The 20,176-nt window shown below is 65.9% G+C and overlaps 1 protein-coding gene across 1 annotated transcript; it reads right to left on the bottom strand.

Annotated features, from left to right (window-relative positions):
• Nucleotides 1-14,844: 14,844 nt before the first annotated feature.
• LOC138845519 (lipocalin-1-like) lies at nt 14,845-18,535 on the bottom strand. Its single transcript, XM_070058424.1, has 7 exons — nt 18,226-18,535; nt 17,769-17,899; nt 16,808-16,878; nt 16,221-16,331; nt 15,734-15,835; nt 15,544-15,570; nt 14,845-14,969 (listed from the first exon to the last, which is right to left on the bottom strand). Exons 1-6 carry the CDS (start codon nt 18,313-18,315, stop codon nt 15,545-15,547), a joined length of 531 nt encoding a protein of 176 aa, XP_069914525.1. The 5' UTR covers nt 18,316-18,535; the 3' UTR covers nt 14,845-14,969; nt 15,544.
• Nucleotides 18,536-20,176: the final 1,641 nt, after the last annotated feature.

The raw sequence follows: 20,176 nt of genomic DNA, 5'->3' as shown, positions 1-20,176 counted from the left end.
TCAGGATTGGCTGCCCCCCTGGGGCTGTGCCCCCTGCTCTGAGGTCCGCTGGAGCTGGCTGAGGCCGTGTCTAAGGGGACAGTGGCATGATGGGAACGCCATGAATTTGTGACGCTGCCAGTGTCCTCCAGGTGGACAGCGAGCACCCAGCGGGTACCTCACAGCCCCCTGGCCTGTGGGTGCCCCCTGCAGTGACCCAGGCCCGGCAGACCCCAGGTGGGCCGGGGACACCCCGCCCCGTGTCCCGGCTCCTCACAGGCAGCCTCCTCCAGGAGCCGTGTAGTCCAGGGGTCCAGAGGAGCCCCCATCCTCCCTGAGACCCGGCGGTAAGCAGGTCCTGCCCGTCGCTGGGGAAAGTTCACCATGGACGGGGCAGCAGTGCCGGGGCCTGGCCCTGCCTCCTGGCTCTGGCCTGGAAGCGCTGGCCCTGCCCCTCCCCCGCCTCCACAGCTCACTACGGGACAGTCTTCGCCCCAGCGTGCTTAGAGTTCGAGGGAGGCCACACAAGGTCTTGGCGTTCTGCAGCCCCGGCATCCTCTGGGGTCAGCTCTGGGACCCAGCACCCCCCACCCAAGCCACCAGGGCCCTGGGGCAGCGGGGACAGTGAGAGGTAGGGTGTCTGTGCTGGTGACAACCGGGCAGGCTGGTCCCCTGGCCTCCGGTGAGGAGCGAGGAGCAGGCTGTGCGGGCACGGGCAGGGTGTGGAGCTGCAGCTCTCGCCAGCGGGGGACAGTCCCGGCTGTGCAGGTGCAGACGGGGACAAGCAGAGCCACAGGGTTCAACGGAGTGACACGGGTGACAGCCCAGGGCCTGCATTCAGACTGGGGCCCCTGTGGGTTGGGGTCCGGTTCTTCACACCTTCTCCCGCTCCTCCGGGACAAAGGGTTTGCTGGGTGTGAAGTCGCTGAGATTCGGGTCAAGGTTCTGACCCAGTTATCCGGCCGAGCAGCCTGCCTGGCGGTGGGGAGGACTCCTGCGCGCTCTCCCTGGGCGCAGGCGGGGCCGCCTGTGAGGTTTCGGGCAGGACTCCGGAGGGCAGAGCCCGGGCTGCTTCCGAGGCTGCTGCCCTCCCTCCTGTGGGGGCTTAGTCTTCCCACCTGCGGCCGCCCGCGGAGCTGGACGAGGGGCCGCTCACGGCAGTTTGATCTGCAGACGGTTTGCCTGCGACGTGGAACGCCGCTCTGGCCGTCTCTGGAAGGACCCCGCCCTGCCTCCCTGCGTCAGCATCACGGCCTCCACGCCGGCCATCACCGCCGGCTGTGAGTTTCCGTCTCTCCCTGGCGCGGCTTAGCCGATCGCTGAGAACCCGCTCTGGGCTGCTGCTGCTCCTCCGCGGCCCTCGGTTTCGGCCCTGACTCTCATCCTGCTTGTCTCTGCTCACCCTAGCTCACCTCGCCCTTTGTTTTTGATTTCTTTCTTTCTTTTTTTAAAAGATTTATTTGAAAAATATTTATTTGAAAATTTGAAATTTATTAATTTGAAAGTTTATTTATTTGAAGAGTTACCGAGAGAAGGAGAGGCAGGGAGAGAGACAGACAGAGAGAGAGGTCTTCCATCTGCTGGCTCGCTCCCCAGATGGCCGCAACGGCTGGAGCTGTGCCGATCTGCAGCCAGGAGCCAGGAGCTTCTTCTGGGTCTCCCACCTGGGTGCAGGGCCCAAGGACTTGGGCCACCTTCTACTGCTTTCCCAGGCACAGCAGCAGGGAGTTGGAGTGGAGGTGGAGTAGCCGGGACTTGAACCGGCGCCCATATGGGATGCCGGCGTCGCAGGCAGTGTCTTTACCTGCTACGCCACAGCGCCGGCCCCTTGAAGAGGTTTAAACAACAAGAAAGACTCTTGGCCTTTGACCTATGTGCTGGGCACTTCTTGCCTTCTCCACCCACGTGTGCACATTTGCGTGAGCGCGCTGACTGCAACACGCCTGTCCTAGGGCAGCCCCAGGCGTCCCCATCAGCGGGAGGTTCCGGTTTCCCGCACTGGACGTCCGCACTGGTCTCTTGCTAAGGCCACCTACAGTGAGACAACGGGAACCCAAAGGATCCCCTTGGAACCCGAAGGAGGGCAACTCTGGATCTGGACCCCTCCCCAACAGGCTGAGCCTGGATCCCTCCCTAACTGATGCCACGGCCCATGCAGGTGGTCAGAGAGCGTGGTGGACCCTGAGAAGGCGTGAGGAGAACAGGAGCGGACAGCAGCCGGGTGGTGCACCTGTGTGCCCAACAGTGACAGCCGCTGCTACTGCCACCTAGTGGTGGAGAGAGGGAACTAAAGCCTGGCCTTGAAAGCTGTGGCCCTGCACTGCCTCCGTGTGTGTGACCCCAGCCTCTGAGGTGCTGGGGTGGGGCCCTCGGGGGCTGAGAGCGTCACGTCACGGGGTTGGAGTCTTCACGAATCGGATTATCACCCTTCCAGGGGGCTGAGGAGACCGGGGTGCGTCCCTCGCACTGTGGGAGGACACGGCAGGGAGGCGGCCTTGCTGGCCCAGCAGACACCAGCCCCTCCAGCACCTTGCCCTCGGCCTCCCAGCTGCCAGACCATGAGCGGCAGATTCCAGGGGCCTCAGCCAACCAGTCGTAACCGCAGCCGCAGGACTCAGCTTCCAGACGGGGGCCTGGGGTAGCAGTACCGGGGGCCGGGGCCAGGAGCCATCGCCGACCCGGCCGCACCGTGGCAGCCCCCGTCCTGCCCTTTCTTAGCCTCCAGAGGCTCGGGCCTGGAGCAAGCGCTTTTCATTTGAGGACACCTCTCTTATGAGGTTCACAAACCTGAGGACCCCCGACGGAGCTGCACATCCCCAGACTTTCTCGTGTGGCTTTTTTTTTTTTTTTTTTTTTTTTTTTTTTTGACAGGCAGAGGGGACAGTGAGAGAGAGAGACAGAGAGAAAGGTCTTCCTCTGCCGTTGGTTCACCCTCCAATGGCCGCTGCGGCCGGCGCACCGCGCTGATCCAAAGCCAGCAGCCAGGTGCTGCTCCTGGTCTCCCATGGGGTGCAGGGCCCAAGCACTTGGGCCATCCTCCACTGCACTCCCGGGCCACAGCAGAGAGCTGGCCTGGAAGAGGAGCAACCGGGACAGAATCCAGTGCCCCGACCGGGACTAGAACCCAGTGTGCCAGCGCTGCAGGCAGAGGATTAGCCTAGTGAGCTGTGGCGCCGGCCTCATGTGGCTTCTAAAAGCTCCAGTGGTCCGTGCTCCCCAGGTGAGCGCCTGTGACCCACTGGAGTCGTTTCTGGGTGAGGTGTGAGGCTCAGGCTGAGGGTCTCGGGCTGGGAGCGGGGTGGGCGGGTGGGGGTCTGCCTGGCTGTAGAGTCCGTCTTTCCACTTCCGGCCCCCATTGGCCGAGCCTCTGGGGCAGGCTTTCCCAGGGGCACAGTGGTGTGGGCCCTGCTGGGACTTCAGTTGGTCACCTGCTGCTGCTGCCCCTGGCGCTAGAGGCTCCTCCCCCTGAGGGTCTGACACCGGGTGGGGCCTGGGGTCACGACTGTGCTTGGGGAGGGTGACCCGGCGTTGGCCTCTGGTCCCTCAGGGCCTCTGTTGGTCGTGCACTGCCCGTGTGGCCGTTGCTCTGCTCAGACCCCGGGCTGCAGGTCCCTGGGCTGTGCTGCCCCGGCCGTGTGTCTCCCACAGACCCTGCAGATGCAGGATCCTCCTGCCCACCAGAAATCGCTGTCCATCCCTCTGGGGCCTCGCAGGTCGGCGAACTCTGCAATCACTTCCCCCACACCCTGTCCAGGCCGCCCGACACCTCACCTCACCGCATGCCGGAGCATCCGCGTGCAGAGCTGCCGGGACCCCCACAGTGTTGTGGCACAGTGGGTGATGGGCTCATCCCAAACCGGAGTCCCAATTCAAGTCCCGGCTGCTCCTCTTCCGATCCAGCTCTCTGCTGTGGCCTGGGAAAGCAGTGGAAGATGGTCCAGGTCCTTAAACCTTGGGCCCCTGCACCCGCGTGGGAGACCGATGGAGCTCCTGGCTCCTGGCTTCAGACCCACCCAGCTCCGGCGGTTGCTGTTATTTGGGGAGTGAACCAGCGGATGGAAGACCCCTCTCTCTCTCTCTCTCTCTCTCTCTCTCTCTCTCTGTGTGTGTGTGTAGCTACCTCTCTCTGTAACTGTTTTTCAAATAAATAAATAAGTCTTTTAAAAAGACAACAGAAAATGGGGCCGGCGCCATGGTGCAGTAGGTTAATCCTCTGCCTGTGGTGCCAGCATCCCATATGGGCGCCGGTTCTAGTCCCGGCTGCTCCTCTTCCAGTCCAGCTCTCTGCTGTGGCCTGGGAAAGCAATAGAAGATGGTCCAAGTGCTTGGGCCCCTGCACTCAAGTGGGAGACCCGGATGGAACTCCTGGCTTCAGATCAGCACAGCTGCAGCCATTGCAGCCATCTGGGGAGTGAACCAATGGATGGAAGACCTCTCTCTGTCTCTATCTCTCACTGTCTGTAACTCTACCTCTCAAATAAATACATAAAATCTTAAAAAAAATAAAAAGAGAACAGAAAATGGACCAAGGGAGTAAGGGGAAGTTGTGCCCAAGAACACACACGGGCGGGCAGTGAGCTGGCAGCAACCGTGGCCTGAGCGAAGGGCAGCCAAACTGCTGGGGCCCTGGCTGCGCCGCAGGTGCACCCTGGGCGTCTCGCAGGCTCCCGGGCCCCAGCCCACCTGCCCCAGGGGAGGGAAGAGGCTTCCTGCCCGCCTGGCCCAACCAGCATTTCCCTCCCTGCCGGCCTCTGCCCTGACCAGGGATCCGCAACAGCCAAAGCCAAGCCAGCCAAGGTCCCCAGCAGCCCTGGGCCACACCCACACCTCCCCTGCCCAGCCCTGCGCAGGGACTGGGCTCCCCTGCCCGCCTCGTGCTCCCCTACGTCTCGGGCTGTCCCCTGCGGCTCCCTGTGCCGGCCCATTGTCCATTGTTCCCCGGGTGAACCCCCGCTCAGGGCGTCCTGCTGCTTCCTGGTTGAGCGCCGACTCCTGTAATTATGGATTAATTTCCAGGTGATGAGCACCGGGGAAAGGCAAAGGGCACGGCGTGGACCAGGGCAGGGTGACAAGGGGGCGTTTGTGCTCTGAGTGGCACGGTCGGAGCCCGCCTCCCCGAGCTGGCGCTGGAACACAGAATTGGGCCAGGAGCAGGGCGGGTGGGCGAGGGTTCTGGGCGGAAGGAACACGCAGTGTGGGCCTGGAGGAGCAGAGGGCTGGCGGGTCCAGGGACAGCCTGTAGGGCACAGCGGCAGCCTCCGCCCACGACCCAGGGGGCATCCGGCCAAGGGGAGCCTGAGCGAGGGTGGACGCGAGTGTGGGCTGCGGGCCATGGTCAGGACTGCAGCTTCTCTCTGCGTGGAACAGCAGGTGCTGGGGGGCTTTGTCGTGGGCAGGGCGGGAGCCAGCAGAGACGAGCCGAGTTGCACTGCCGGCCTGCTGCCCCGCTGCCCCGCTGCCCTGCCCAGCCCTGCCCAGCCCTGCCCAGCCCTGCCCAGCCTGCTTCCCTGCCTGGCCTGCTGCACTCTGCACGGCCCACCCCAGCTCACCCCAGCAACAACCTCAGCTGGCCTGAGTGACAGCCTGGCCGGCCAACAGGACAGCCATGTGACAGCCCAGCCTGCACCGCCCACACCCCATTTCCGTGCACTCCCAAGCCCCCCACCTTGTGTGTCGTGGAAACCCTGTTTCGTGATGCTGCAAACTTAGAACCAGTGCCAGCCGGAAACATCTAATGTGGCTGCAGACTGTGTCCCTGCAGGGGCCTAAGGTCATCGTGAAATCACCAGTGCCGCCGGCGCCGCGGCTCACTAGGCTAATCCTCCGCCTTGTGGCGCCGGCACACGGGTTCTAGTCCTGGTCGGAGCGCCGGTTTCTGTCCCGGTTGCCCCTCTTCCAGGCCAGCTCTCTGCTGTGGCCCGGAAGTGCAGTGGAGGATGGCCCAAGTGCTTGGGCCCTGCACCCCATGGGAGACCAGGAGAAGCACCTGGCTCCTGCCATCGGATCAGCGTGGTGCGCCAGCGATTGGAGGGAGGGGCCACTCCGCTGACTCCATCACGCAGGCAGGGCGGGGCGGCTCCCAGGCTGGAGCTCTGAGCGCAGGCGCGGGGCGGGGCCGGGTCCTTCCTGGGCAGGCGGTGCCGCCCCCGGCACTAAGAGTCTGGGGTCAGCGCGCAGGCTTCTGCAGACCCAGAGAGACAGGCGGGGAGGGGTCAGCGCTCACGGGACAGAGAGGCACCAGCGTCAGCCCTCATCCCGGGTGAGTGACAGGTGAGTGACAGACGGGGGAGCCCCAGGTCACCGAGGGGAGGGGGCCTGGCGATGTCGCTTCGGTTCGGCCCTTTGCTCTCCGCGAACTCCTCGAAGGTCGCCTCAGCCTCCGGGTTTCCATCCAGGGTGCGGCCTGCAGGTGGGGGCGGGTGCAGTCGGGCGACCCTGGCTCACGCTGGGGAAGCAGGTGGGCTGGGGAGGGCCCCCTGCCAGGCCTGACCCTGACAGCTCGCGGGGGAGCCCTGGACTCTGAGAAGCCGCCAGCCTGCTGTCCCCAGGGAACCCCAAGAACCCACCCCCAGCATCCTGAGAAGGAGCAGCTGGGGCCCAGGCAGGGGGAGCCTGGGTCTTGTCTGGAATTCGGTCTCCTGAGTGCAGGGGCCTCCTGCCAGGCTGACAGCCCCAGGGCCGTCCCCCAGCCCCCAGGAAGGGGTCCTGCCCCGCACTGGCCCTGGAGGGCAGACAGTGGGCTGGGGATCCCCTAGCTGAGGAAGGGGCCTGCGGTTGGCAGCCGGGAGGAGAGCCCAGTGTGAGGAGGGAGGGGTCCCACCGTGGAGCCCCCATGCGGCGCTCAGCTCCCAGCCCAGGGCCCCTCTCCCCACCTGGCCGCGGGGTCCTGACCCCTGCCACGCACACAGGCTCACCCTGGAGAGCGGCAGAGCCCCGTGTGGCCCTGGCTCCCCCAGGGGCCCCGGCCATGTCCTCAGCCCGGGCTGTCCCGGAGTCGGGGTCTCAGAGGCTGCACCCGGACCCTCCTGGCCAGCATCGTGCACAGAGCCCCAGCCCCTGCCCTATGCACCCCCCATGAGTCCTGCTGTGTGAGGAGGGGTCCTGCCCAGAGCAGGGGTGGCACAGGTGGGTGTGGATGCCGGTGCTGGACCCCAGGAGTGACAGCTGTGAAACGGGAGGCTCAGAGCCCGCCCTCCCTCCCCCACCAAGTGTCCTGACCCAGCAGGGCTCTGGGCTGGGAACCGGAGGCAGCTGGGCTGATGGCCCAGGGGCTGTGTGCACAGGGACCGGGAGCCAGGGAGCGTCCGCGAACAAGGCGAGGGCAGACGCACCCATGAGCATCATCATCACATGGTAGGAGTAGTCTATGGTGTCATTGAAGTTGCGATGGCGTGCTGCTTCCCCGGCAGGAAGTTGATGTAGATGGGGTACTTATACCCTGCAGGGAGGGCACGGAGACTCAGCAATGCCTGGGGAAGGCCCCGCGGGCTCTGCTGAGGCAGAGGGAGGCGGCGCTCTCACACTTACAGGTGTGGAAGACGCCGGGTTTGGATCCGATGTCCAGGGGCAACTTGAACGGAATGCATCCAATGGGTTTCCTGGTGCAGAATCAAGGCATGGACCTTGCCCAGGACCCCTCCCCAACCTTCCTGCTCCCGACCTCTGGGGTCCCCCAGCAGAGGGCCGGCTCCTCCCACCGGTATGTCCTAGTGTCCGTCATGCAGAGAGCACTGGCCTTCAGGGCGGCCACAAGGGTCCCAGGAGCCCCACCCCAAGGAGCCCTGGCCCAGGTCACGGGAGGCCCAGGGAAGCCGGGACGGCCCCTCGGCCCCTTCTGCGAGTAAGGATCACTGGGCACCAGGGCGGTCAGGATCGGGGCCCCGCAGGCCTCCGGACATGACTAAGACCCACAGAGCAGTCCGAGCACACGGGGCACATCCCCAGAAGGCCACGGGCGGCCTGGCGTGTCCTGCCTGACGCTGCAGGACACGGCCCTGCACGTGGCCTCCCGGGGAATCCGTGCCCCTCCCCGTGTGCTCCCTGTGGCCCCGGCCCCAGAGACCCCGGGCAGGTACAGAGCCCACGGCCAGGTGGCACTCGAGGTCAGGACGGCCTGGTGCCCCCACAGCCCAGCCGTTTCCCGCCAAGCCAGCGGGCACCGACCTGAGGCCCCTGTACCCCTGTGTCCCCCGGGGCCGTCGGGCATGTCCTGGTCTCTGAATTCTCATTCCCAGGCGGCTCTGTTGTCCAGACCAGGAACCCCCACGAGGGACCTGCCCGCCTCTGCCGCGGGTGCTGAAGGGAGGCAGTGGGTGGCTCCTCCTCTTGGCCGGAATGGGAAAGGTCCCCACCCAGAGCTTGATGTGCCATCGGCCTACAAGCTGGGAGGCGACAGCAGGGCCCGGGCTGAGCCGGGAATGGGGCCCTCAGCTGGGCGAGCAGTGGGGGGCAGAGGCTGGGTGGGGACGGGGTCGTCCCTCCATGCGAGGGGCAAGGCAGGCACCGGGACCTGGGCCTGCACCTGCACCCAGGACGGCCTCAGCCACAGAGCCAGCAGCTGAGGGAGTCACCCAAAGGCCCAGGGCAAAGCTGCTGTTAGGGACGGGGCAGGGGCGGGGGCAGAGAGGGCAGCAGGGTGGTGACATCCTGGGGATGGGGACCACACATTGCCTGCGTGCAGGCTCCTGCTGTCACCGCTGTCACCATGCTGGGAACCGGCTGGCGCAGCCTCCCCTGGCGTCCTCAGTTCTCAGCTAGAGACTCGGCAGAGGTCTCCCAATGCCACGTGTCCGTCCGTCCACCTGTACCCACAGGAACAGGACCATCCTGGGGCCTGAACAATGCCACCAGTCCAGCCCCGGCATCCTCCCCTGCTTGTCCCGGCCCTGGGTTCCTCACCCCGTGGCCTTTTTTTCCTCTTGTGTCCAGGGCTGTGGCTGCTGCCTGGGACGGGCAGAGCCCAGGCCATTGTGTTGGGGAAGGGAGGATCTGGACAGGGCTTTGGTGTGGGAAGGGCAGAGGGAGCTCGGGTCCCGACACAGTGGGCTGGGAAGGTGACTGGCAGTTGGCCATCCCTGAGTAGGGGACAGGAGGGCTTGGGGCACAGGACAGAGACGCGCCTGGGGTCATGGCTGGGGGCCCCAGAGCCAGACTGGCCACTAGGGGGAGCCGGGGCTCCTGGACAAGGGCTCTGACCCTGGGCATGTTGGGTCAGGGTCCTTCTGATTTCAGAACAAGGACATCAACATAAGGGAGCCTGTGATGGGCACTGGGCTCTGTGTGGTCCTCTGCAGGGCCCTCAGCCTCCCTGCAGACGCTCACTCTCGTAGATTAGAGGGGGCCATGGCCGTGTGCACCTGACCCTGAGGTGGCTGTCACTGCAGTCAGCATTCCGAGTGGGGCTCAGCTGGGGGTGGAGACGCTGCCAGGAGCCCAAGTTCCAGGAGACCACGCCCCACAGCAGGATCCCTCCCCCAGTGACCCACAGCCCCTGGGCCACACCCCCAGGTGCACAGGAGGAGGACCCCACCCCATCAGAGTGACTGCCTGGCCGTGGGGCCGTCTGTGCCAGGCAGATGTCACCCAAGACAGGGGAGGGGACCTCTGCGCCATCCCGTGGGGATCAGAGGATGAGGACCAGGGCTCTCACTATGTCCAGGGCCAGGACTTCGGAAACTCTGGTCCCACCCCTGTCTCTCCCCGCGTCTCTCACGTCCTCAGCGCTGGCAGGGATCAGCTGAGGGGCCTGGGCTCCCAGCACAGAGAGCAGGCCCAGCCCGGCCGTCAGCAGGAGCAGCTGCATGGTCCCGGCCCGGCTGCCCTGTGCTGCCCGCCTCCCTGCTGCCCATTTATCCGGCTCTGGGCTGCCCTGGAGCAGGACTCCCGCCCCTCCCCACACAGGCCCCCTGCTGCAGAGCAGGTGGTGAGCTCACTGTGTTTCCTGGAGCCCGTGAGTGAGTGGGCGGCGCTGGCCGGGGTCAGCAGCCAGCACCTGGGCGGGGCCCTGTGGGCCCTGGTCTGAAAGGGAGGGTGGTGTGGGTGGGAGGGGCTCACCATGCACTCTGGGGGGTGACAACAAGGGTTCCTTGTGCTCCCCCTGCCCCACCCTGCCTTCTCCCCGGGAGCCTGCACCCGCCTGGGCCCAGGAGCCCCCAGGCATCGCTGGTCCCCGCCCAGAGGTCAGCTCCAGCCAGGGTGACGTCAGCACACCGCCACTTTCATGGCAGACCTGGGAGTCCAAGCACAGTGCCAGCCCTGCTGGACTCGCCTGTGCTCAGGGCTGGACAGCGCCCCCTGCAGCCCAAGGCCTCTAACAGCTGTCTGCCTGTATGCCTCCAGTGCCCTGGCTCTGGAGTTCTGCTTCCTGACAATGATGTCCCCGAGAACCCTGGGGACCCCACTTACCCTCCATCCCATTCCCTCCAGGCCCCATCATCTGTGAGCCAGACCCAGAAGGATCCTAGAGTGACAGCTGCAGCGCTGGCCTGGTGTCTCTGTCCCGGGCATCCCTAGAGAGATCAGGTCACAAGGGGCCTCTGAAGGGGCTCGGGTCACGCGGGATCCTCTGCCACGCTTTCTTCCTGAGCCACAGTTCCCAAGGCTCATCCGTGCCAGCACGTGTGCCCCAAATCATCCGTGTCGGCACGTGTGCCCCAAATCATCCGTGCCAGCACGTGTGCCCCAAATCATCCGTGTCGGCACGTGTGCCCCAAATCATCCGTGCCGGCACGTGTGCCCCAAATCATCCGTGTCGGCACGTGTGCCCCAAATCATCCATGTCGGCACGTGTGCCCCAAACTCGCCAGTGGCTGAGCGGAGCTCCGTTGCGTGCAGAATCGGGTTAGGGTTCCCAGGGACACGCATCGGGCTGCTGTGGTCTCGGTCCTGGGAGCGATGCTGCTCTGAGCCTTCAGGTGCTGGGGACCTGGATTCCAGCGGCCCCGGGCAAGGCGCGGGGCGGGGGCGCCGCCTGCGAGCGCCGCCTGGTGGACTTCGCGGTGGCTGCAGCACGTCCAGCCCCAGGGCGGGAGGACGAGGGTCTCCACGTCCCCAGGTCCCTGACAGCGTGGGTTGGGACACCTGCGTCTGGTGTCTCAGTGCTGTTTGCAGTCACAGCCCCACTGCTTGCAGTCCAGCTCCCTGTGGGTGCACAGCCTGGGGAGGGGCAGGGGATGACTCAAGTCCTTCAGTCCCGTCGCCCACGTGGGAGACCAGCATGGAGCTCCGGTCTCCCGGCTTCGGTGTGGCTCAGCTTCCACACCGGCATCCAGGGTCAGTTTTCACCTGGACACTGGCAGGTCGCCACCCAGGTGCCTCCTGGCCCCGCCCACTTCTCTTCAGTGCCGTGGACCCCGCTGCCTGCACCACCTCGCTGTCCCTCACTGCTGGACTTCTCCTGCCCCTGTCCCAGGCACGGGACACAGGGACGGGCACTGTCGCAGCTCCGGTCACAAGGACGGATGGTGACGAGGCTCGTGGCATTACAGCCTCGCTGGGGGAAAGGCCACCCTCCCCGTGTGCAACCCTCACGTGTGGGGTCCTCATCCCCTTCTCCCCCCCCCAACTCTCAGAGTGTGCCCGGAGCCCCAGGGCGCCACATTCCACAGCTCCACAGCTCCCTCTAGTGAGCGCTGGGAACCCGGGTCACAGCTGGGGACACAGAGGGTCCCACGCAGCCACTGTGTATGCCCTCAGAGCCCTGTTGCTGACCACCAGGGGGCGCCAGCCCAGCCCACGGCAGCATCCCTGCTTCCCTGGGTCCCTGGCCCCACCCAGCAGCCGATGCTCCCTGGACAAGCAGGGCCTCCCTCCCTGCCCCAGGATGGCTGTGGGTGCCCCCAGGGGAGCCGGGTGCTGGGTGGGGTGGGAGAGGAGGGGGTTACACAGCATGACAGGGACTGAGTGCCCCGAGTCCCCACTTCACCATGGAGACATCGACACCACGTTGCATAACGTGTGAGAGGGACACAGCCACAAGCTACCCCCGGGGGTCAGGCTCTTCAGAGTGTGCAGGGGTGAGCCCGGAGACCAGAGACAGAGACGGAGTCCACAGCACAGGAAGCCCAGACGCGAGCCCCTGCGTGGAACCTGGCTCGCGGACTCCAGCAGGACACGTCTGCTCAGCAGTGGTTGTGTGTGTGGACGACACGTGTGTGCCCTCAGTGGAATGTGATTCAGGACCACGGACAGCGAGCGACAGGTGCGGCACAGAGGAGCCACACACCCGAGCTAAGAGACGGCCACACACCGCTCGATTCCACAGTTCCATAAAGTTCATGTCGTGAAAATGCAAGAGACGTCGGAAGAACAATCCCGGAAGGAAAGCCCGTCTTGGCATGTGGGGGACGGGAGGTGTGTGGTTCAGGGCTCTCGCTGGTAGCGTGGAGGGGACACCACTGTGGATTCTCGCTGTGCATCCATTCCAGGATTGGCGCTAGCTTAGGGGCGGAGCCAGACTGGTCCCGTTAGGAGGTGGGGCTAAGGCTGGTCCTAGCTGCGCGCATGCACTGCGTCTGTCTCCCGATGTGGTGTTGGACAGGCTGGGTCTGTGCCACAGGCTGGCGTGGAGGTGGTGCGGTGCTGGAGAGGGGCCTGCTTTGGCTCCGGGACTGAGCTGAGCGGGGTCCAGGGAAGCTACACGGACACCCAGGCTCTGGCTCTGCACTGGAGCCCAGCTGAGGCGCAGCGCCACTCCTCGGCACCGTGCAGGTCCTGGGATCTGAGAGCCGGCAAAGCTCTGCGGCAGCTGCAAGGTGCTAGTCTGGAGCAGCTTCCGGGCTCGGCCCCACTCCTGCCGGGGCAGACGCCGTCCAGCTGCTCGGCCGTGAGCTCCGGGGGCAGGGCCGGGGTCGGTTCCCATTGTCTCCCGGTGCCTGCACACAGCAGGGAGCGGTGCACGGTGCTGGGTGTGAGGATGGAGGAGGGGAAGGAAGGAGCCGAGACGCCACTGGGTCCGGGCGTCTCCTCTGTGAGCAGCAGGGCTGCGGGCCGGTGCCCTGGCTCCTCCCTCCTGTCGTTCCGTGACCTGCGGGGCCCGGGGAGGCAGGTCCGTGCCCGACGCTCGGGGACACAGCTGCGGACACTGCCAGCTGCTGTGGGGTGGGGCTGACTCGCGCAGGGATAATGGGGGGTCCAGGTCCCAGGCTCGGGGGCGGAGCCCCATGGGAAGCAGCTGCCTGCACCGCGGGGGCCCAGCTTCGTGCCCGGGACTCAGGACCAGCCCTGGGGGGCCTGCGGTGGAGGCCATGTGGATCCTAGGTCTGAGAGGCCACGCGCCCCATGACCCCACTGGCTGCTTCTTCCTGGGCCTCACTGTTCCCGTCTGTAACGTGGGCACGTGAGGGAACCCCTCCCCCACTGCACATGAAGAGGGCCTTGACCGCACACTGAGACAAAGAACTGCCTGACGTTTGCCCAGCGGCTGACCCTGAGGGCCAGGGTGTGCGTTCACCCAGGACACTGGGGACCCTCAGGGCCGAGGTGGACCTGCTGTTCTGTGAGGGTTCACACGTCTGTGTGTGTCTATGTGTGTGTCTCTGTGTGTCTCTGTGTGTGTGTCTCTGTGTGTGTGTATGTCTGTATGTGTTTGTGTGTGTGTTTGTGTCCGTGTGTCTGTGTCCGTGTGTCTGTGTACGTGTGTGTGTCTGTGTCTCTGTGTGTGTGACTGTGTGTGCATGTGTCTGTGTGAATTTGAGTCCATGTGTCTGTGTCCGAGTGTGTCCGTGTGTGTGTGTGTGTGTGTCCGTGCGTGTGTCTGTCTCTGTGTGTGTCTGTGTGTGTCTGTGTGTGTCTGTGAGTGTATGTGCATGTGTGTGTGTGCATGTGTCTGTGTGAGTTTGAGTCCATGTGTCTGTGTCCGAGTGTGTCTGTATGTGTGTCTGTGTACGTGTGTGTGTGTGTCTGTGTACATGTGTGTGTCTGTGTCTCTGTGTGTGTGTGTGTCCGTATCCAGTGACTTTAGTGAAAAATGACCGCACAGTTGCTGGTTTAACCAACACAGGTTTATTCTCGGTAGCGACAGCCAGGGGGCGGCACAGCAGGCGTGGTCAGAGCTGAGCCAGGGCGTCTGCCCGGCCACTGAATCTGCGGCCCCCACCCCAGGCCGCTGCGGGGTTGTGGCTGCGCTGTCCCGGCCGCCCGCGGCCCCGGCGATGCCCACTCTCGGGCCGGGTGGAGCGGAGTCCTCTTGCGGGTCCAGGGTGGTGCCGATGCTGCTGGAGACACGCCTGGCCCTGGGCTGTCCTCAGCTGGTCAGTTGGAGGCCCAGGGTCACCCGGCCCAGCCCGGGAGGCCACAGGGACCTCAGACGGGCACAGGAAAGGAACACCCACAGCAGGGACTGGGGGGCCAGCCCCAGAGCTGAGCAAGGACTCAGACAAGGGCACGCACACGCATGCGCACCGAGACACCCCCGAGACAGCCGGGAGGGGGCAGCCCTAACGCCACCAGCGGGCACTCAGTGACCAGCACGTGGTCGGTCCCACCGAGAGGGCGGGGCAGGGCCCGGGGGCCTGCTGCCCACCTGGAGGGCCTGAGAGGCCTGGCCCTGGCCTGTGACCTTGCTGGGTCCTCCCCTCCCTCCCTCCTGCCCCGACCCCCAGTGGGTTAGGCCCTGGGGAGCCCAGGAGATCCCCACCCGCACAGGAGCTCTGCCAGGTCCCACCCCTGGGCTGAGTGGCCCATCACCCCACACCATCTCCCCACCCCAGCCAGGGCCCAGGCGCTGGGCATCCTAGCTCAGATGCACCCACGGACCCCTACCTCATGCCCATTGTGTGCAGGCCCTGCCCCTGGAGAGCAGGGAGCAGGCCGGGTCCTCCCGTCCCCGCAGACCCCCAAGGGAGCCCCAGGGAGCAGAGACACAGAGACTGCTTGAGTTCTTTATGTAGAATCTGGGTGGGGGGGCAGGGAAGGGCCTGGCTGGGCTCCGGGAGGGGCTCCTCCAGTCCTCCGGGGTAAGGCCCTGTGGGCTGCAGAGTCCTGGCCCCGCCCTAGGAAGAGGGGAGGGTCAGGGGGGGTTCTGCAGGGGGCGTGGCATGGGCCGGGCACCTGGGACCCCAGCCTCAGGGTCAGGCAGTGGGGGAGGGGCCTAGCCAAGGCTGCCCAGAGCCCTGCTCCCTGTGGGAGTGGGGACGGCAAGTCTTGGGGACAACGGAGGACTAGAAGGGCGTTGATTCACAGGAGATGCTGGCTCCGCCCACAGCCTGGTGGAGCCCTGGGCAAGTCCTGCCCCTTAGACCTCACAGGGCACCCAGCAGGGAGGGCTCTGGAGGCCAGCAGACCCGGGGCGCGGCTTTGGACAGTGCGGGGTGGACAGTCTGTCTCCCCCAGAGAACCATGGGAATGGCCCCCCGTGGAAGGGTTCCCCCACCGCCCAGGTATGATCCCAGGGCAGGCATCTGAAGCCACACCTGAGGGCCAAGACAGGTGTAGGAGCAGAGCCCACCCCTGTCTGGCCAGGTGGGCCTCACCTGCCAGGTAGGATGGCAGGGGCTGGAGCCCGCGGCTCCTGCCGCCCATCAGACCCCAGACTCAGGTTTTCCCAGGTGTGCTCTGGCCACTCACCCTAGTCACTCGCGGGAGAGCAGCTCTCTGCAGGAAGAGGGAGACGCACGGTCAGAGGACCCCGGGCCGCTCCGACCCGACGTTTCCTCACCCTGGCGAGCACAGAGCAGCCCCAGACGAGGGACATCCCGGGGACTCGCCCTGCGGCCCGAGCTCCTGGGCCCGGGGAGGGGCAGGTGCGTCCCCCTACCTCCTTGTGTGGGAACGAAGATGCTCTCCGCGTTCAGTCCCCTGTCTTTTGCCAGCTGCTCGAACTCCGCCAAGGCTGCCGGGTTGTTTTCAGGGTCTCTGCCTGCAGGTGAGGCCGGGAGGAGTCAGGAGGGTGGGGGCAGCACCGGGCTGGAGGCATCTGCATCCCAGCCTGGCGACCCAGGAGCCCCTGGGCTGGGAGGGTGCCCTCGGCCACCTCTGAGCTTTGACCCCGAGATCCTGGGGCTGGGGAGCTTTCAGCTGCCTGTGGATTCCAGGGGTCCCGGGCCCTGAGCCCCCAACTCGCTGATCCGGGGAAGCCCTGAGCTCCGGAGACGGCACCGGGACGGACTTGGATCAGGAAATCAACACAAGTGTCCTGCATGGGGGGGGGGGGGTCCCTGCATCCCAGGGGCCTCTCAGGGAGGGGTGAGGAGGGGCGGGAGGCAAGGGAGGTGGGCGGCAGGAGGTGGGAGGCGGGGGCTCACCGATCAGCTTGGCGTGCTTGAACCGCTGCCCGTGAATCTCGCCCTGGCACTGGAACACCCAGTGGTCCTTCTCCTTCATCTGAGTGACCTGCACTGTGGTCCTGCCCTCAACTGCAAAACGGGAACAGGGGTCCCACGAGGCCACGCCTCCCTCAGAAAGGCCCCGGGACGTGGCCCCGCCCCAGCCCGGCCAACACCTCAGCTGCCAGCTGCCCAGAGCTGCTGGACCAGGTCCCCTGAGGCGCTGGGTGCCCCACCTCCCCAGATCCCCTGCACCCAGGGACGGCCGTGGCCAGGCCAGGGAGGCCCAGGGAGGCTGGGGGTGAGAGGTGGGCAGAGTTTGCTATGGACACGCAGCTCCCCAACCCTGACACAGGACCCGACAGGGGCACAGCCTCCCCGAGGGACAGCCCTGGACAGGCGGGCCCCTTGCGCACTAAAGGTCTCGCGTGCAGCGTGGTGTCAGGTGCTGGACTCTTTAAGGCAAGGAGACCCAGGGCGGGCGTGGTGGGCTGAGAGGGGGCCAGAGTGGAGGGGGGGGCCTCGCCCTCCCTCGCTGACTTGGACCCCGCGACCTCCACACTCACAGGCCAAGTAAACGCCCGGCTGCTCCGTCTTCTCCAGGACGGTGCTCAACTGATGGCATTGACCCTTTTTCCTGGAAACAGAAGCCGAGTGGGCAGCGCTGTCCCAGCTGACCTCCCTCTCAGAGCGGACACTGCGCAGGGCCTGGAGGCACCCGGGTCCTAGCCGGGCCCAGGGAGCAGCAGGCAGAGCTGCACACAGGCAGGCCCAGCTGGCCTCAGTGCAGGCGGCCACGCCCTGGTCAATCAGTGGCCTCGAGCCCCGGGCCACTCCTCCAGGTGGCTGCCCTCCCAGCCATCCTGTCCGCTGCCAGACAGTCTGTGGCCACGGCCTCTCCTCGTCCCTCACTGCCCAGGCCCCCCAGCAGGTCCTCCGCACAAGGAGCCGTGCACAGCCAGCCCCGCAGGCACCTTCATGTGCTCTGGGGGGTGGGGGGTGTCTGTGGGGAGGAGAGGCAAACATCAGACCACCGCCAGGGTCAGCGAGAGCCGGGTCAGCTCCAGGCCAGAGAGCAGGTGCTGACCCCCACGGGAGGGCGCCCCCACTGAGGGCTGCCCTGATGGCACAGGGTCCTTGTGTCCATGCCATGCCCTCAGCCGGGGGTCGTGTCCCACCTGGTCATTGTGTAAACCCCACCCTGGGGTGCACAGAGCAGGCATGCGCCGTGAGGGTCCCGAGTCCAGAGTGCAGGCCCGGCCCCCTGCCTGACCCAGGGCTGGGATGAGACTCCATTTCCCCATGGGCCTGTGGGGCACGGGTGCCCAGGCAGGGGAGGTGGGCAGTGCCCTGCAGGTGCCCCTGGGCCCACAGGCTTGGTTCTAGGGCCTCCTGAGGCTCTCCCAGCCCAGGTCCTGGCAGGCAGCTTGTGTTCAGAGCCCAGGTGCTCAGCGTTGGGGACCCCATGTGGCCAGCGCCCCCATCCCTGCCCAGCCTCCTGTGTGGGGACAGTGCGCAGACACTCACACAGAGCTGAGGGTGACCTTGAGGCTGCCCCCGTCCTGGGCCACGATGGTCACGGGGCCCACAGAATCCGGCTTCAGCTCTGAAATCTCCTTGTCCCAGGCCATGGCCTTCATGTACAAGGTCCCTGAGGGCTGGTGAGGGTGCGACCCATCAGGCCCTACGGACGCTCAGGGCCTCCCCTCGCAGGGTCTGCAGCCCCCAGACCCTGAACGCCAAGGGCCAGGAACGGGGCGCACTCCCCACAACCACACCACCCTGAAAGCACCCAGTGGCCTCCCCAGACCCAGCCCTGCCGCCTCCCAGTCCCTCCTGGGCCGGATCCCAGGGACCCTCACTCCCGGCCCTCTGCTGCCCGGGGTCCTCAGGCTCAGGTTTGCTCAGGACAGGAGTTCCTCGCCTGCCCCAGCGCGGTTGTCCCCCTGGAGCCCCGCCCCGCCCTCCCCTCTCGGAGCCTCACGGCCTGGCTCTCCGCCTCCACGTCCAGGGGGTCCTGGGCCTGCAGGACCACGAGGAGGCCGAGGCCCAGGGCCAGCAGCAGGGTCTGCATCTCGGTCTGCGCTCTCGGCTGCAACAGGTCAGCTCCGGGCTGGGTGAGTCTGCTCAGCTCCTCTCGCCTCCACCCTTATAGGGCCGGGGCAGGGTCCTCCCGGAAGCTGGCGCCGAGGACCGGCCGATCCCTTCCTGGCCGCAACCGTGGCCAGCGCTGCCTCGGACCGGCTCAGGTGTCGTTGATGTTGGACGTCCCTCAATCACGGCTGTTGACTCCGCAAAGGTCACCCAGACAGGGCTGCCGCCCAGGGGAGGGCTCTGACCTCCCTGGGTGTGGAGCCTCGGGTACGATGTGGCCTTGGCCGCCCTGCGCCCACGCCCCCTGGCTGGCTGCTGGCGCGGGTGCCGTGAGGATGAGAGAGCTTGGGCGTGGGTCTCGGCAGAACTTCCTGTGGTCTGGGCAGGACCCTCAACCCGAGAAAAATCAGGACAATGAGGCCCACCGCGTGGAAATGTGCGCTGCACGGACCCTCGCTCCTGAGCCACTGAGCAGGCGGGGCCCACTCTGCTCACCCCCAGAGCAGCCGCAGGTCGGGCAGGGGACCGGACGGGTGAGCGGGAATGTTGGTAGTCGGAAACAAGAACAAACATCAAACATGGTGATGTGGTGGGAGAAGGGAGACCTCCGATGCTCCGTGCACAGCGTCTGTGACCACGCCCCCAGGAGCTCGGCAGTGGACAAGCAGGGGCCTTGGCGGAGGAGGGGTGAGCAGGTGCTACAGGCCGAGCCCCCTGTGGAGAGGAAGGCACCGGCCCGATGCATTGTGGGAAATGCACCTTGTCCACACCCTCCTTAGACAGGACCGATGATTGACAGTAGATAATGGCAGACCCACGCCCATTAGTGGGCGCAGGGCACACAGATCTGGGTGAAGGGAGAGGAGAGCCCAGTTCGGCTTCATGGGGCCAACGCTGCGGCCCCAGAGGAGCTGTAGCAAGAGCGGAGCCGCGTGGAGCGTGTTGTAGCCAGACCCGCAGGGTTCTGCAAGAACTGACACAGCAGGAGAAGCGGGGTCAGCAGCACCGTCCAGGGGCAACGCACAGCCAGAGCCCAGCTTCCGAAGGTGGGCGCAGCCGGGCCCAGCACACACGGGCCAGTCAGGGGCCAGCAGGGGTCACACGGCCGGTGGGGACGACCGAGCGTTTTTCTTGCTGACTCGCGGGAGGGTAGTGAGTGACAGCTGGACACGGCTTCAGCAGGAAGCGCCCAGGGTCCTCTCCCCAGGTCGACGCCCAGGTCCTCTCACACGGCAGGGGCCCCGCGGCAGAGTTTCCGTGGAAACCACCACTCGTGCAGCCATGGGTCAGCTGGGCTCCTTCGGATTCTCCTGTCCCGACCTTGAACGTCAGGGCAGGACCCCGCTGCCGCTCGCCAGGATCAGGAAGCCAGCAGGGACCTGGCTGCGTCCGGGACCCCAGTGCCCCCAGCGCCCAAGGGCTGGCTCCGAGCCTTCTCACGCTCACACGGTGTCGGGGGCAGGGGGTCATGCTCTGAAATCCCGAGGACGCGTTGACCTCTCCTACGTATGTGGTTATGCGTTTATTAGAAAAGTAGAGCGACCCCGACAGACCGAGAGAGTCCTCCACCCCCACGTTCACACCCGCACGGCTGCAACTCCAGGTCAGAGCCAGGGCACAGCCTGGATCCAGGGCCTCTGGCCGGGTCTGCACAGGGGTGGCCGGGACCCTGGCACGTGGGCCATCTTCTGCCGCCTTCCCGGCTGAGTTAGCAGGAACCGGCATCAGAAACCGAGCAGCCGGGACCCCCCCGGTCACTCCGATGCGGGAGCTGGCACCGCCCCCGCAGCTCATGCCCTGCGCCACAGCAGCCACCCGCAGTCCCAGCATTTGTCACACAT

The sequence above is a fragment of the Oryctolagus cuniculus genome, chromosome 1, assembly GCF_964237555.1.
Source record: "Oryctolagus cuniculus chromosome 1, mOryCun1.1, whole genome shotgun sequence".
NCBI classification, from domain to species: domain Eukaryota; kingdom Metazoa; phylum Chordata; class Mammalia; order Lagomorpha; family Leporidae; genus Oryctolagus; species Oryctolagus cuniculus.
This window is presented reverse-complemented; position numbering and strand designations above follow the sequence as displayed.